The sequence below is a fragment of the Zingiber officinale genome, chromosome 9B (genome assembly GCF_018446385.1).
Source record: "Zingiber officinale cultivar Zhangliang chromosome 9B, Zo_v1.1, whole genome shotgun sequence".
Classification (NCBI taxonomy): Eukaryota; Viridiplantae; Streptophyta; class Magnoliopsida; order Zingiberales; family Zingiberaceae; genus Zingiber; species Zingiber officinale.
The window spans coordinates 9,194,078-9,210,226 of NC_056003.1; the positions used below are offsets into that span (position 1 = coordinate 9,194,078).

The following is a 16,149-nucleotide window of genomic DNA, read 5'->3' on the forward strand; positions in this document are numbered from 1 at the left end:
TCTGAAATTTATACCACTATACACATGATGCCTATATATCTATATGTACCTCCTTTCATATCTATAGGATCGACACTAAAGAGACTATTAATATAATAAATCTACATTTAATAGTAAATTGTTAAGCATAAACTACATGCCAAGAATCATACTGTAATAATATTCTATAATTTAAATAAGAATGAAAAACATAATATAAAGTATATACCTAAAATACTTAAAAAGCATTCAAATCATCTGGTATGAAAATAAATATGATTTCACATATTTTATCATAAATATGGAAGTGTCACCGTCCTTAGAATCGATCTATGGATATGGAGGAAGGTAAATATATATACATAATTGAAAACTTATGATAGAGATGTTAACCTCAGATTATGACACCCCGAAGATCGAATCCTAATAGGGACAGATCCAGTGGGGGGTCACCCCTCTATCGATGATAGAACCCCTAGTATTATGAGGTTTCATTGATGAAGATAAAGAATACCGTTCTTTATTTTACGTAAAAATCACTCTTTTATTCTTGAATTCCTAGATTCATCATTGAATCCTGGACCTCTCGGCACAGGATCATGCATCCCTAACTGGTCATATGTTTTGTCATGTTAATACAACAAATAGCATAAAATGTTCATATATCATGAATACCAATTTGCAAAAGGAAATCTCTTAAATACCGTAAATGTTCAATAATATTTTTTTCATTTATTATTTGTTTTCGCTTACTTCTTATCCTCTTTTTTTTTTCAATGTAACAATTTTCTGTCGTTCATTTTTTAATAATTCAAAATGAAATCTTGTTCATTATTTAAAAATTCGGTTGGTTTGATTTTTTTTTTGTTTGTTTGTTTATTCAACTTATTGATGGGCTCCGCCCGGTTTTGAACGTTGACTCGTTCGCAATTATGTCGCCAGAAATTCATATACAGTCCAGTGGACGCGTTTATTTTTTTCTAAAAAAAAGTCTACTGAAGTTACTCATCGAGACAAAAGTTCTGAAACGCCAAAAAAGATTTTCAAGTTTTTTTTTTTAAAACTAAAAACTATTTAAATGAGTGTCTCACTTTTAACAAAATCAAGCTTACATATTACAAATTAATATAGAATGGAATTTAGAAAACATTTAATGATTAAACTTTTTCATTCAAAGATATTAATATTTTATCTAAAGTATCTAAAAGTTTATTTACTAATTATTATTATTTTTTTAAAATCATGATATTTAACTTTTACCATCCACATGATTATCTTAGAAGTGAATAATTTGAAAATATCAAAATAAATAGATCTGGTAAACGACTGAAAGTCAATATAATTAGACCACTTTAGATGTAATATGTCCAGGGTAAAATTCAAAACCTTATTAGGATATTAATTTGTTTCATTTGATGTTTTTAGGTGTAAATGAATTTACTAATTTGCCTGCCTTCCAAGAATATTAATGTAGATTAATTATTTTTTAGATTAAAAATATATTTTAGTTAATAAAAATTGTAAAAAGGAAAAAAAAAACAAAAGAAATATAAATGTGGGACGGTTCATCTACCCATGTTTGTGCATATTCCTGGCAGCCGATCAAAATATATTCCTTCTGAGGGAGGGACTGCACTCAGAAGTTAGATGCTAGAGCATCTACGTCAGTTACTCTACGTAAAATTGTTACTTTAAATTTTGAATAGGTTAGTTAAAAAATCTTTGCATCAGTTATCTATCCATTTCCTAGATTATGCATTTATGAACAGTACTTCTCTAAATTTAGGGAATGATTCCATTCCCTAAATATTATAGAGGAGAAAGAAGAAATAGGGAAGTTGATATATGATGTATTGAAAAGTGAATATCTAAATTTAATAAAGTAATTTTTTTATCCTAAATTATACATTTTGGATAGGGAAACCGTGGATGTTCTAATGAATAGAGCTGTCAGACGGGCCAACCCGTGGCGGGGCGGGTCGGCCCGTGGCGGGTTAATCATTTAGCGGGGCGGGGCGGGCCAACCCGTCAAATTGGCGGGTTGGGAAATTTCCAACCCAATCCATTCTAAGGCGGGTTGCGGGTTTGGCGGGCCAACCCGCGGGCCCATCAAAATTTTTTAAAAAAATTAAAAAATATTTCATATCTTCAATATTTTACTTCGAAAAAATTTTCTACAATTAAATGTATACATAAACATGTATTTTAAATATAAATGAACATAAACAAGTACTTATGTTGGATGAAAAGTACTATTTTTATTTCAAAATTATAACAAAGAAAGATAATAAATTAATCTAAAACTTAACTTACGTATGTTTTTCAACCCGCGGGCCAACCCAAGCCGGAGCGGGCCGACCCGCGCGGGTCACGGGCCTAGGCGGGTCGACCCACGGCGGACTTGGGTTGATAAAATTCCAACTCAACCCGCTTAAATTATTTGGCGGGGCGGGCCAACCCGACGGGCCCAACCCAAATTGACGGCTCTACTAATGAACGCGATTCACTGCTTGCTTTACTCGGCTGACCCTAGAAAAGGACCCCGAGAAGAGGAGGAATACTGCAGAAACCAGCGAGCAATCGAAGGCTCTATCTTCCTCCCAAGCAATGACAGGAAAGGAGGTTGTAACCCTCGAGAGCTTGAGGAAGAAAATGGCAGATTTTGCAAGGGAGAGGGACTGGGAGCAATTCCACAGCCCCAGAAACCTCCTCCTTGCTCTGGTACTCTCGTCTCCCTCTCTCAAAATCTCTCCTTTTTTTTTTTTTTTGGTTTGTTCTTTGGCATGCACTTGATGAGACCAAAACAAAGGATTTTGTTTTATGCCCATAGCATAAGCCTTCTCTCTCTCTCTCTCTCTCTCTCTCTCGGAAGACAAAGTTTCGAGATCATTAGATTGATTGTCCACGGTCCACCCTTATCTAGCCGAAAGCAGGAGGAAAAGTGATAAAAAATAATTGATTCTTTGTGTTTTAAACCCTAAATCACCACGCTGTGATTCTTAATCTTCATGTAATTGTTATCTTCACAGGTGGGAGAGGTTGGGGAATTGTCTGAGATCTTTCAGTGGAAAGGTGAGGTAGCCAAGGGGCTACCGGACTGGGGGGAGGAGGAGAAGCAACACCTGGGGGAGGAGCTCTCTGATGTGCTGCTCTACCTTGTGAGGCTCTCAGATATGTGTGGAGTGGACCTGGGTGAGGCAGCCCTCAGGAAGCTGGATCTCAATGCCGCCAAGTACCCAGTCCACCTCTGCAAGGCCTCCTCCATGAAGCGCACCTACAATTATTCCGGTGCAAACGAGAATCCCCAAAGTGGAGGAGCCCCAGAGGGCTCTGAACTCTGAAGCACCATCTAGGATTCTAGGTTTTTACTGAAGTCTTCATGTGGTTGATATTGTTTTACTGTTTTTGCATGGCGTGGGCACCATCTGGGTTGGTGGTGCAGCCATTGCTTACTGGGAAGGCTACTTGACAGAAGATACTTGATATCACTGCTGTTGCTTATCTTTTACACTGCTAAATGCTTCAGAGATGAAACCTGTTGTTATGATGTCTAGGTTTCTCTTGGTGGAATTCGTAGCTGATGTACACTAACTTCTTCCCTCTTACTTGGGTCCTACAAAAGTAGGGCTGGTCAGAGAAGTGAAGCAATCCAATCAAGGACACTATTCAGAGGCTTCTTGCTGCCATTTGGTACTACTAATGCTAAAAGGAATCATTTTTTTAGGTAGGCTGTTCAATTAATTTCTTTTGGCATCTGATAGACTGTTTGGCAATGTTTCTACTATTATAATTTTGTTGATCAGAGGGCCCTTCGTCTGGTGGTTGTTTGGTCCTGAAAAGTCTACATGCATAATTGACCTCTGAGTTAAATTGGACTGAAAGATGTTAAAGATTGAAATTTGAACTCAATATTATTTAGCTAGGGAAGAATATACCAAGAAGATTATGTCCTGATAATTTGCTTAGGGACTAACAGTTACCTTATAATATTGTTTACTGCACAGTGTTTTTTGTCATCATGAACTGTGAGCCTTTGTTTCTATTTGGATCACTTGAAAGTAACCAAATTGTGTTTTCTGTTCCTTGTTCATCACCTTAGCAAGAAATTAGAAGGCTCCTTGTTGTAGATAGTATTTTTAGCCAGCTAATGAACAAGCTTATTTATTGTCTTGTGTCGGCTAGTTAAAACATCCATAGCCAAATCTAGTTAAAAGGTCTACAGTGGCCAAGTTTTTACTAGGACTGTCGAAGAACAATGCATGAATGTGCCTTTACTTTTTCTTAAATGTACAGCTATTCTAAGTATAATCTTTTTATTATTATTTTTTATTTTTGTGTCTATGATATTCAAGTTATCAAAGATTCTGCAAATAAATTGCCTTCTTGTTAAAACTTTTATGCTATTGATTTACCTACTACATCAATTTCCATGTAATCAACTGTGGCTTGTGTCTTTACAATAACATATTTACCATGGTAAGTTATTTTTCTATTTGTTGTTTAACAAAATGTTAGTAATGCACTTACAAAATTATTCATTTTCTAAACGTAGAATGTGGGCTGAAAATGAATGTGATTCCTGCAAATACTCAACCGCAACGTTTGACCATAAAGTTGTGACTCACAGCTTTTTACTAGTATTGTGTGTGTGTCCCTCTCAATATCTAAATCACTCCATTACCTAGATTCTAAAGCAAATTATTATTGGAGTTAGGTTGAGTGGATGACTTGGCCCCAGTTTAAGGACATTTAATGGCTTGTGGTTGGTATTATTTTCTTTTCTGATTGAGTTGATCCTGAAGCTTTAACAGAGGATGAGTGAGTGGAAAATGTGTGTGTGTGTGTGTGTGGAAATGCTTTAACATTGCTTTCGTCCACTTTGATTTGTTGTGTACTTGGCCATGATAATTCTGTGGTTGAGATTTTTATCAGGGGCTTTGAGGTACTTTATGTTGAATTTGCTGTTAAATGAAGGATGGGTTAAAATTTGAAGAACTGGGTTGGATCCAAGGTGAGTTGAACGTTGGGTTTAATATATCTGAAAGTTTGCTTTTATTCTAACGTGCTGTTTGATTAAACAACTATGATTTATGCCATTAAAACCTGAGCGCTTTGTACTCCGGATGAGGGTAAATATGGAGGGAAGAAGGGAAAGGCGAGAAGAGAAAGGGAGGGAGTGGAGGCTGAAAGTATAATCTAAAATTTTATCTTTTAGATTTTGCAAACTGAAAATAAAATATTTATATACTTAATTGGTGTAAAATAAAAAATAAATAACAAGTAGAAACCATACAATAATTGAACAATTGAAGTGTTAGAAACGTGGGTGTTAAAAATAGAGTTTATTTTTTTAAAAAAAATTAAGCTCTGAAACAAATCTCAATGATAATTCAAAGTTGAATACTAAGCATGGTGAAATTTTCAGCAGGCAAATAGATAGTGTTCTTCTTACTAACGTATTCATTTTTTTTGTCATAATGTTGGATGTATAGAGACATAGAATTGTTTTATTGGGTACGGATTGATTCTGGAGGATACCTCCCTTCTACATGTCTTGGCATGTGCTATGAAGGGACGTTTAGAAAGAGCATTATATATGTATCAATGAATACTGGGCAATTATATGATTCTGGTGGATGTTATCAACCCTCTATATTAGTATGGGTAAAGAACGTCCTCGTCCTCTCAGATGGGTCTAGTGGCTAGCGCATGAATTGTTGCTACAATGAGGTCTGGGGTTCGAATCTTGGTAAAGTCGAGGTAAATATTTCCTTTATGTGCTAGTCACTATTCCAAAGGCTAGTAGTCGTCCGTGATTTACCTCCTTCGTATTGGCCCTTGGACAGGTTGATGGGGGCGCTGGAGGCGAGCGTATTCGTCTTTTGTCATAATGAGTAAAGAACGTCCTCACGAGATGGTAAGATGATTACGGGATGGTAAGATGATTAAAATATGGGATGTTAGTATATGTGATCTTGGATCAAAATTTAGTATGTCTTAATATGTTCTACCTACTGAGATATGAGTTTAAAAAGGATGTAGAATATCTGTATTGACATGAGACTTTTTGAGGGGAGTTCAAGAGTAAAGTCATGAGAGTGTCCAAAGTAGATAATATCATGTTATTATGGAGATATATAGACATCCTTCGATCCTAATAAATAATATCAGAATCATGGTCTAGATCAGATGTCATATGAGATGATCTTGAATGAAGTTTAGAATAGATTCGAAGCAAGTTAAGATGTGACCAGATGTTTGTAGAAAGGCTCTAGAATAAGTTAGGATGATCGATGCGTAATGGACCTACTTCTACCATTTACATTAATCGGATTACAAAAAGAAAATTTATCCATAAAATTAGTGGAACAAAATCCGTACATCTACATTAAAAATAATATATTTTTAAACATTAATTTTCATAGGAATTAGGATTTCTTCGAGTTTTTTTAGATGACAAATGGTATTAGTTTATGCCAATTAATGTTGAGATGATCGTATGCACAATAAACGGCTCATTAGTTTAGTATTTTTAAGTTAATTGTTCGTTAATAAAAAGTTATCCGTTAATTTATTAAAATTGCCGTTCGCACGATTTCTCCGAGTTGCAGACATGATTCACATATCTCTTTTACCTTTTTACATTACGTTTTTTTTTTCCTTCTCCTCCTCTCCGAGTTGCAGACAAAAAGAAGAAGGTTGAAGCTGTGGTCACGTACATTGCTGCATTCTATCTTCATCCCACATTTGTCTTCAATCTCCACTTTCTCTCAATCACATGGGAGCTGTTGTGGGGACATGGCCCTTCATGTCCTTGGTTTGAGATGGCGAATCTCATTCACCCACCGCCGCACGAAGTCACCACCTCCCTGCGTCACAGCCTCCCCCATTCACATGCTCGGTGCGTTTCGGGTTTTGAGTTCCGACATAATAATCAAAAACTTCTTTTCCACTGGACTCGATCACCGACATCATTTACTTCAATGATACAGTTCCATCATCAGTAGATGGAATCAAGCGACTTGATGCTTCACCTTTACTATTGAGTGTTGTAGTAAATTCACATTGTCAAAATTTTATCAGCACTAGTTCATTTATTTCAATCCCATGTGTTTTACTTAGGGCGGTCAACGCAATGAGCAAATTTGATGTTCTGTTTGTTAAGATCTTGTCTATTCAATACACAAAAAGGTCAACTAAATGAACATGAATAAAAATAATTTTGATGGTGTAAAGTGACACTTTAAATAATTATATAAGGAGATCCTATAAAAAAATGAATCACCAGCACCTTAAAATTGTTTAACGTAAATGATCCGCTATAAAATACAAACATGCTCTTTAATCGGATCGGCCTTGTCAAGATTTGAAAACACAAGAACGTGCACGAACGAGAAATCAAAACTTTATTCTCCTTTTATTAGATTGAGATGAATACCAACAGAGAATACAAATGAAATACTCGACCGGAAATGGAAACACTAAAAGCAAATGCACACTACAATATTAAGCAATACAGAATCCCAAAGTAGCAACGGCACAAAACATGGAGAAAGAAGACGGGGGCTCAACTAGCTGCTTGCTTGAAATGCCTGTCGAAAGAAGCCCTATTCGCCCATTTTAGATTTCCCCACCACTCTTTACCGCCATGGATTTCTTGCAAGCGGCATGCACTGCCTTCTCCGAAAGGCAGACTCGCAAGCTTTGGGCATCTAAATACTTGAAGAGACACCAAGTTGGGGAAAGGCAAGGTACGCTGGTAGATGCTGGTCAATTTTGGTAGATCCCTGAGGATGAACTCCTTAAGTCTGGGAAAGACTTCTCGCCCTTCTTGTTCAACATCTTCATCCTCTTCAGCGATTATTTGTTGAACTTCAGAACACCCAGAAATGTAGAGCTTCACAAGGCCAGGGAGTTGCTTGGTCCAAGTGATGCTTCTCAACTTGTCACAACCAACAATTCTCAAGAGCCTAAGGCGAGGGAAATACTCGCAAGGCTTAACTCCATTCCATGTGATATTGCTAAGTTTGCCGAGATGCAACAGATGAAGCTTTTCTAGGCCTTTGAAAGTGCATAGGCGACAAAAACCTCCATCCGCATTTTCAGGTTCGCCTTTCCTGTCTTCACCAATTGTCACAACCTCTAAATCTTGGCAGTTTTTTATAGTCATTTCTAAAAGTGATGCGTCTATTTTGCTTCTCGACCGGAGAGTATTAGATGGTAATCGCAGCTGGTTGAAAGAAATGTCGATCGGTGCAGTATCTGGATCGGATATATACAGATATCTGATAGGAATTGACATGTCGAAAAGCTTCTGAAAAGTTGAGTGTGTTCCTACTGAAATACCAAGAGCTTTTAAGTTTATCAACTCATTCAGTTCACTGAGACTTGCTCTATCGACATCAGCTGCACCATCAGTTGCCCAGAATCGAAAAGAACTTCCATAAGCATTGAACACTCTCAAGTTATGCAAGCCTGAAAATGATTTGGCAAAAATAATCTCAAGACTGTATGTATTTATCAAGTAAAGATACTTGAGCCTGGTCAGAAATCGTATTTCTTGTGGCAATTTGCTGATGGGAGTCCCAGATAGATTCAGATGCTCCAAGCACAATAATTGGCCAATTCCATGAATATCTTCCACTGTCGTGTTGGACAGATCCAAGTACTGGAGACATCCCATGCCTTTAAAAAAACCTCGTGGAAAAACTCGCGGCAAGGAATCATTACACTGCAACATTAGCGACAACAATTCAGGGAAATCTGTTTTCTCCGGCAAGGTGTCAATGTTGTTGTGCATTAACGAAAGGCGTTCAATCGATGAGCCTTCTAAGTAGTCAGCGCGTATGTCTGTCAAACCAGTTCCAGCATCCACAGCCCAAATCTTCTCAGGATCAGATCTTGAAGATGAAGATGAAGCCTTCTCCGTTCGAGGTGTCAATCCAACACTAGATATATGCAAGGCCAAGGCACAAATGATATCATGCACTTTTACGCGCCTCTCATCATCCCCAGGTACCACTAAGGAAGCCTCCCTTAGTTTACCTATCAAAAAATGCCCTTTCTGATAGATTTCATTGATGTCATTATGCTCTTCCAAGAAGCCAAGACCCATCCAGGACTCTATGAGCTCTTCTTTCAGAATCGAGTGACCTCTGGGGTAAAATGAGCAACTCAAGAAGCACAGCTTGAGCTGGTCATTGGGCAAGTTGTCGTAGCTTAGCTTTAGCGTCGGAATCAAGTTTGCCTCTAATGGAACTAGGCTCTCGAGATGCATCTTGCGCATCTGCCTCACTGCGTACTGCCACTCTTCACGAGTTGTTCTTGTTGACATGGTAGCGGCGACGACAACGAGAGCAAGGGGCAGACCATTACAATCTTCCGCCACCTGCTTCGCGAGGTCTTCGATCTCCGGATCGTTTAGCAAGTCGCCGCTCAGGTTCTGTCGGAACAGCTCCCATGCTTTATCCGGAGTCAAACATTCCATTTTGATCTTCTTCTCCGCACCCATTTGCGCGCAGGTAGACTCGAATCTAGAGGAAATCACGATCTTGCACTTGCTCGGCCCCGTGGGTATTCCAGCATCTGTAAGATTTATGGGATCCCAGATGTTGTCTAGGAGCAGCAAGAACTTCTTCCTATTCAAAGACCTTTTGATCTCAATAGCCCAAGATTTACTTGTGCCATTTTGACTCAGTGGAAGTCCGACTCTATCTGCGATCGCCTGCTGCAGGTGTTCGATCTTGAAATCTAGAGAAGCTTCGACCATAATGACTAGGTCAAAGTCGGACCTTCCCACAAACGAATTGTTGATTCTTCTGAGCAGGGTTGTTTTCCCGACACCGCCCATGCCGTGCACCCCGATAACGCATCTTTGGTCGTCGAACAGGTACTGGAAAGCGTTCTCCAACGGTGATTCAACGCCGACGTCCGGCCGCGTGGGAAGGTCGAGTGCGACCGCCGGAGCTGAGTCGTCGGTGGCCACGACGTCGAAGCTCTTCGCTTCCATCGCAGTGGCCTCTGAAGCCTTCCGTTTTACTTTCCGGCCAATCCTGTAGCTTGAACAAAGGTCGTAATGGCAGGAGCAGAAACACGTAGGCTGGTTGAGGAAATCTTGCTCGATCGCGCTCACTTCGGCTTCGAGTTCTTCAACCCGGCGGAGCCAACCGAGAACCTCTTGGGTGGGTGTCAGCAGCTGAGCTTTGGCGGCTGAGACTCTGTTCGCTACGTCGATGCTCTTGTCCTTGAGCCGGTTCATGGGAAGGCGCAGACGTCTGACGTTATCTCCGGCGTTGACGATGAAAGCCAGCTTGAGCGCAATCAGATCCCATAGTTTAGTGATCAAGGTCGCTCCAGGGTTGATAAGATCCATTCCCGTGGTGTGGATACAGAACGTTGAAGATAGCTGAATGAAGAGAAGACGATCATACCTGTCGCCCTATCGAGAGAGAATTGGGAAAATCTATCAAAAAAGAGAGAGAGAATTGGGATACAATTGCTAGATTACAAATTGTAAACTTTCTAACGTACCCATAAAAAATATCTTTCTCTTTTCTCTTTCTCCCCCTCCCAGTAAGAGTAACCCTTCCGATCCTTCGGCTTCGGTGCCCACGACGACGATGGCGAGGTCGCCGGGGCGAGGCAGACCTAAAGGTTGATCCCCTTTGGCGCTCAGAGTATGAGATATTTTTTGGATAATTAGAACGTGCAAATTTCTTTTCCCCCCTCCCCGCCCCTCTCTCTCTCTCTCTCTCTCCTCTCTCTCTCTCTCTCTCTCTCTCATTCAATTGATGTTTTTATCCATGGCGCTGGAGGCGAGCGTTATCATCTTTTGTCCAATTGACGTTTCTATCCCCTTTTGTTTTTATTTTATTTTATTTTATTTAGTTTTATTTTAAAACTATTTTTTATTATTATTTTTTATTAATATTTATATTTTTTTTAATTTTATTTAGTTTTATTTTTAAATTAATTTTATTTATTATTTTTTCATTAATACTTATATGTATTTTTTAATTTTATTTCATTTTTATTTAGTTTTATTTTTTAATTAATTTTGTTTATTATTTTTTCATTAATACTTATATATGTTTTAATTTTATTTAGTTTTATTTTTTTAATAAATTTTGTTTATTGTTTTTTCATTAATACTTATATATATTTTTAAATTTTATTTAATTTTTATTTAGTTTTATTTTTTATTTAATTTGTTTATTATTTTTAAATTTTATTTAGTTTTATTTCTTTAATCAATTTTGTTTATTATTTTTTATCAAAAATTTTTATTTTATATAATTTTTAACATATGTAATAATCTCTCCCTTCTTTTAAATTGTCTTCCTAATTCGACACTTAAATTATCCTCATCCAACTTTTGACACATGTCAAAACCTTCTCTCCCTTTAAATCATCCCTACCTCTAACCCTTAACACATCTCAGAATCTCTCACCCTCTTTAAATTACCTATCCTCCAACCATTAACACCTGTCAAAACACTCTCTCCCTTTAAATTACTCCTCTTCGACGCTTGACATATGTCGGAATCTCCCCTTCCTTTAAATTACCCCCCTTTCAACCCTTGACACATGTCAAAATCTCTCATCACTTTAAATTACCCCCTTCTAACCCTTGACACATGTCAAAATCTTTCATCACTTTAAATTACCCCCTTCCAACCCTTGACACATGTCAAAATCTCTCATCCCTTTAAATTACCCCACTTCTAACTCTTGACACATGTCAGAACTCCTCACTCTCTTTAAAATTACCCATCCTCCAATCCTTGACACATGTCAAAACACCCCTCTCCCTTTAAATCCTCCTCTCACACTTCATTTTTAGTCACTCTTCAGTCACACCTCCCTCCATTGTTATCTCCCTCTCAGGGTCTCCTTCTCTCTTTCTGAAATATAGTTATCTTCTTAGCCATTACTTTTCGTAATTCATAGAAAGAAACTATGGATGACTATTTGGGTTTATTTTCATATAGTTGGTCAATTGAGAATGATATTCCTAGTGGAAAGAGTATCTCCAACAACAGTCGCGATTATACAATCGAATTTACCATAGATCAGGTTAGTTATTATCATTATTTTATGCATATTTATTATTTATTTTATAACTAGAGAAATTATATTAAGATTGGATAATGTCATACTTATACATTTTTATTATATTTTTTTATATAGATATTTAAAAGTAGAAAAGATATGATAAATTGGGTAAAGACAGTTGATCGGAAGAATGATATTGTAGTAGTTATTAAAAATTCTGCTAATTTAAAAGGTGACAAGTTACCAAAGTGTCATCTTATGTGTGAAAGAGGTGGAAAGTACAAACCGCCACGATATCTAGTTGATGGATAATCCTTAAAAAGAAATACTGAGACTAAAAAATGTGAATGTCCATTTGAGCTGCGAGGTATACCAATACCTCCAGATGGTGTGATGTAGAGTTTAAGAGTTGTCTGTGGTTTTCATAATCATCAATTAACAGAATATATTGATGGCCATGAGTACCCGAGTATGTTAAAACCAATAGAGAAAGAATTTGTACTCGACATGGTCAACAACACTACACCTCGTGAAATTCTTAGTATTTTGAAGGAAAAAGACCCGTCAAACATTACGAGGATCAAAAGTATTTACAATGTCATTTTCAAAGATAAATCCGCTAAACGGGGCGGGCTAAATTCTATTCAGTATGTCTTGGACCAATTAATCAAGAACAAATACCTCCATAATTATCGTATAAATCCAAACACTAACGAAATTACATATATTCTTTGGGTTCATCCAAAATGTCTAGAGCTGTCTGTCAACTTTTCGTCTGTGTTGATCGTTGATGTCACATACAAGATCAATGAGTATCGGATACCACTATTGGAGGTTGTAGGTATCACATCCACAAAGCGAAATTACTCACTTATGTTTGCATATCTTAGTAATGAGAGGACAGAGCAACTGACATGGACATTAGGTATCTTAAAGAAGTGGATGGTTGAAAAGAAGGCATTGTTGCTATTGATGTTTGTTTAAGATCAGGATTTGACACTTATTAATGTCATTGAAACATGTTTTCCCAATGCATGTCACATCCTTTGTATTTGGCATATAAACTAATACGTAATGAAGAAAATGCACTCCTATACTTAGTCTGAAGTGGTAACATTTTCATGCATTGTGACACTCACTCATTAATTCATCAACACAATGGTCTTACCAGTAGAAGTGGGATATGTCATGCGCAAGGAGTATCAACGATTCGCCAGTGTTTCGCCAGTGTTCTAAATTACCTTTGGGATACATGGTTACACCCTTATAAAGAGTGATTTGTTTCAGCATGGGTTGATACATGTATGCACCTCGAGAGCAATTCAAATCAAAGGTATAGTCACTTTATAGCGTTATTATTTAAATTTTGTTCATTATTGTACTATTTCAATTCTTTTCAGTATTAAAACACAATACATTTTTTTTATTACAGGGCAGAGTTTGCACATGTGAGACTGAAGTTATATTTGGAAGATACCATGTCATTTTTATAGACATCTTTTGAAAAAATACACAAGATATTGAGAATTCAGTTTGGGGATATTAAGAAGTCGTTTGAGATATCTCTCAGTATTCCACGACATCAACATTTACATGATGATATTTTCAGTCAAATAAGGTGTCAGATTTCCTTAGAGGTAATGAAGTTGATTTCTAGTCAGCTAAAATGCATTGAGGAAGCATCTCACCAGCTAGTCGGCAGATGCAACTGTTCTATCAAAATTGTATACGGATTATCATGCGAGCATGATCTTGCACATTATTGTTACTTTTTCATTCCAATTCCGCTTAAGAATATCAACGCTCATTGGAGGAGATTGTCGATGCACGTACATCAGTTTAATGATGAGGGAGCACAACCTAACAGGACACCCCACATTGCTGAGATATTAGATGGGATGGATCCACATATGCGAGAGCATATGATAGACAAGTTTTTCGATATAATAGATTCATCCCAAAGTATAGTTCGAGCCCCTTCATACAACACAGAACATAGAGGTTAACCTACAGGTAGAGATGAGCAAAGTGGACGTCGCATACCTTCTTTTACAGATGCATCCACTTCAGGGTCTAGGGTCTCTCAACCGACTGCAACATCTCAAGATAGAGGAAGACGTGGAAGGGGGTCGAAGGTTCGCAATACTCAAACAACCCATGATCACTCTCCCGTTCCACGCATTTATGATACTTATATTGAGAAATTACCTGTGCCTCTGCAACGTTATATTTCTCACATTGTTGATGTTCAACCTGATGGTCATTGTGAATTCAGGGCAATAACTGCACTAATTGGGTATGGTGAAGAAGGTTGGTTTTAAGTATGATTTGAGCTTATAAAAGAGACTTAACAAAATAAGAATCTATATAATCAACTTTATCCAGATTGAAATTTGGTAATCAATATATTATTCTCATTGAATTGGTTCGAGCCGTGGGCACCAGAAATGTATTGGATGGACTCTATGCCTTTGGGAATTGTCATCGCATCAAGGTACAATTTTGTACTGCATATATTTGGTGAGAATGTTGGGAGTTATTTTACTCACTTGCCATTAAGAACTCCAGTTTCAAACCAAGAGCGTTGAGAAATAGCTATTGCTCATGTTGGCAATCACTTTGTATAAGTTTTCTTACATCCTCATTACCCTGTACCACCTATTCTAACGTGGTGGTGACAACATTCATCTTATGAAGCTAAAGAATGGGTCATTCGTTATAGGACATGTGTTCATTTGTGGTATGAAGTAATAGGTACACCACCACTAAACTAATCGGGAGCAGAATTTGGAGGCAATATTGATTAAAATTTCTATTTTTATATATTTATATTTTTTTTTTATTATTACATGTACTTTTCATTTGAAAAAAAATGTTTATTCATAAGTTATGAATGTGTTCATTATTAATTGTTAGTATTTTTATTAGTTTTAAATATATATTTTTTATTTTGATCCATATTTTTATACTTTTTAAATTTTTTACAAATAATAACTCATAAAATTTATAACTAAAAATAAATAAAAGATTATAAACATATAAAAAAAATTATTAAAAAAATAAAACTGATAAAAAAAATTGATAAAAGAAGTGATTAACAAAAAAACTAAAATCAATAAAAATACAAAACTTTAAAAAAAATAATAAATAAAAAATAAAAGTATTATGAAAAAAATAATAAATAAAATTAATTAAAAAATAAAACTAAATAAAATTTATATAAAATTTAAAAATAGAGTATTGATAAAAAAATAATAAACAAAATTGATTAAAAAACTAAATAAAATTTATATAAAGTGTAAAAATAAAGTATTGATTAAAAATAATAAATAAAATTGTTTAAAAAATGAAACTAAATAAAAATTAAATAAATTGAAAAAAATAACTTATTGATAAAAAATAATAAATTAAATTAATTAAAAAATAAAACTAAATAAAATTTAAAATATATAAGTACGAGAGCTTTTTTTAAACCAAATTAATTAAAAAAATAAAACTATATAATAAATAAATAAAATAAATAAAATAAAAAGAAAGGGATAGAAATGTCATTTGAAAGTAGGGGGAGCAGCTCTCCTTCTAAGATATACAAGAAATCTAAGAGCATCCGATGCTAGGAGCTCCAAATGTCGACGTGATATAGGGGAGGTAGCTGGGAGCGGATCTTCTGGACCAGGAATTTCTGGTCCCTCCCTGGACCATACAGGTGGTATAAAACTCTCCCTCACGTGCAAATCACGTGCACGCCAACGCCCAAAAGAACCCTAGCCTCTTCCAACTTCAGCGTCGTCTCCCTCGACGGATCGAAGCGCCTCTGCCACATCCGCGACAAGATGCACAAGAAGGTCTGGATCTCTGTCGGGGACATCATCCTCGTCGGCCTCCGTGACTACCAGGACGACAAGGCGGACATCATCTTCAAGTATATGTCTGACGAGGCCCGTCTCCTTAAGGCCTACGGTGAGCTCCCTGAGAACATCCGCCTCAACGAGGGCATCGGAGGGCTCGACGAGGAGGACGAGGGCGGTGCCGATGACTACATCAAATTCGAGGATGAAGATATCGACAAGATCTAAGGTAATAGGATTTTCAAAAGATGATGATTTAGAAGAGATC

General features: G+C 36.7%; 3 protein-coding genes across 4 annotated transcripts; 2 read left to right on the top strand and 1 right to left on the bottom strand.

The window, feature by feature from the left end:
- Window positions 1-2,503: 2,503 nt before the first annotated feature.
- Window positions 2,504-3,526, top strand: LOC122023935 (dCTP pyrophosphatase 1-like). Its single transcript, XM_042582378.1, has 2 exons — window positions 2,504-2,700; window positions 3,009-3,526. The coding sequence occupies exons 1-2, from the start codon at window positions 2,587-2,589 to the stop codon at window positions 3,318-3,320; spliced, it is 426 nt and encodes a 141-aa protein (XP_042438312.1). The 5' UTR covers window positions 2,504-2,586; the 3' UTR covers window positions 3,321-3,526.
- Window positions 3,527-7,374: 3,848 nt separating this feature from the next.
- On the bottom strand, window positions 7,375-10,682 carry LOC122024265 (disease resistance protein RPS2-like). Of its 2 annotated transcripts, none has more exons than XM_042582843.1 (2): window positions 10,510-10,682; window positions 7,375-10,441 (listed from the first exon to the last, which is right to left on the bottom strand). In XM_042582843.1, exon 2 carries the CDS (start codon window positions 10,349-10,351, stop codon window positions 7,547-7,549), a length of 2,805 nt encoding a protein of 934 aa, XP_042438777.1. In that variant the 5' UTR covers window positions 10,352-10,441; window positions 10,510-10,682; the 3' UTR covers window positions 7,375-7,546. The 2 variants fall into 2 exon arrangements, with proteins under 2 accessions (XP_042438777.1, XP_042438776.1); XM_042582842.1 differs by having other exon boundaries at window positions 7,375-10,417; window positions 10,510-10,675.
- Window positions 10,683-14,052: 3,370 nt separating this feature from the next.
- On the top strand, window positions 14,053-16,109 carry LOC122022792 (eukaryotic translation initiation factor 1A-like). The gene is made up of 3 exons (XM_042580908.1): window positions 14,053-14,168; window positions 14,309-14,329; window positions 15,740-16,109. The coding sequence occupies exons 1-3, from the start codon at window positions 14,053-14,055 to the stop codon at window positions 16,107-16,109; spliced, it is 507 nt and encodes a 168-aa protein (XP_042436842.1).
- The last annotated feature ends 40 nt before the right edge of the window (window positions 16,110-16,149 follow it).

What these genes read in the sequence shown, in the direction of transcription:
- LOC122024265 (XM_042582843.1), bottom strand. Translation starts at nt 10,351, where the DNA reads ATGGATCTTATCAACCCTGGAGCGACCTTGATCACTAAACTATGGGAT.
- LOC122022792 (XM_042580908.1), top strand. Translation starts at nt 14,053, where the DNA reads ATGAGCAAAGTGGACGTCGCATACCTTCTTTTACAGATGCATCCACTT. An exon ending in GACGTGGAAGGGGGTCGAAG is followed by an intron (nt 14,169 to 14,308) that starts GTTCGCAATACT and finishes TTGTGAATTCAG; the next exon opens with GGCAATAACTGCACTAATTG. An exon ending in GCAATAACTGCACTAATTGG is followed by an intron (nt 14,330 to 15,739) that starts GTATGGTGAAGA and finishes TGGACCATACAG; the next exon opens with GTGGTATAAAACTCTCCCTC.
- LOC122023935 (XM_042582378.1), top strand. Translation starts at nt 2,587, where the DNA reads ATGACAGGAAAGGAGGTTGTAACCCTCGAGAGCTTGAGGAAGAAAATG. An exon ending in GAAACCTCCTCCTTGCTCTG is followed by an intron (nt 2,701 to 3,008) that starts GTACTCTCGTCT and finishes TTATCTTCACAG; the next exon opens with GTGGGAGAGGTTGGGGAATT.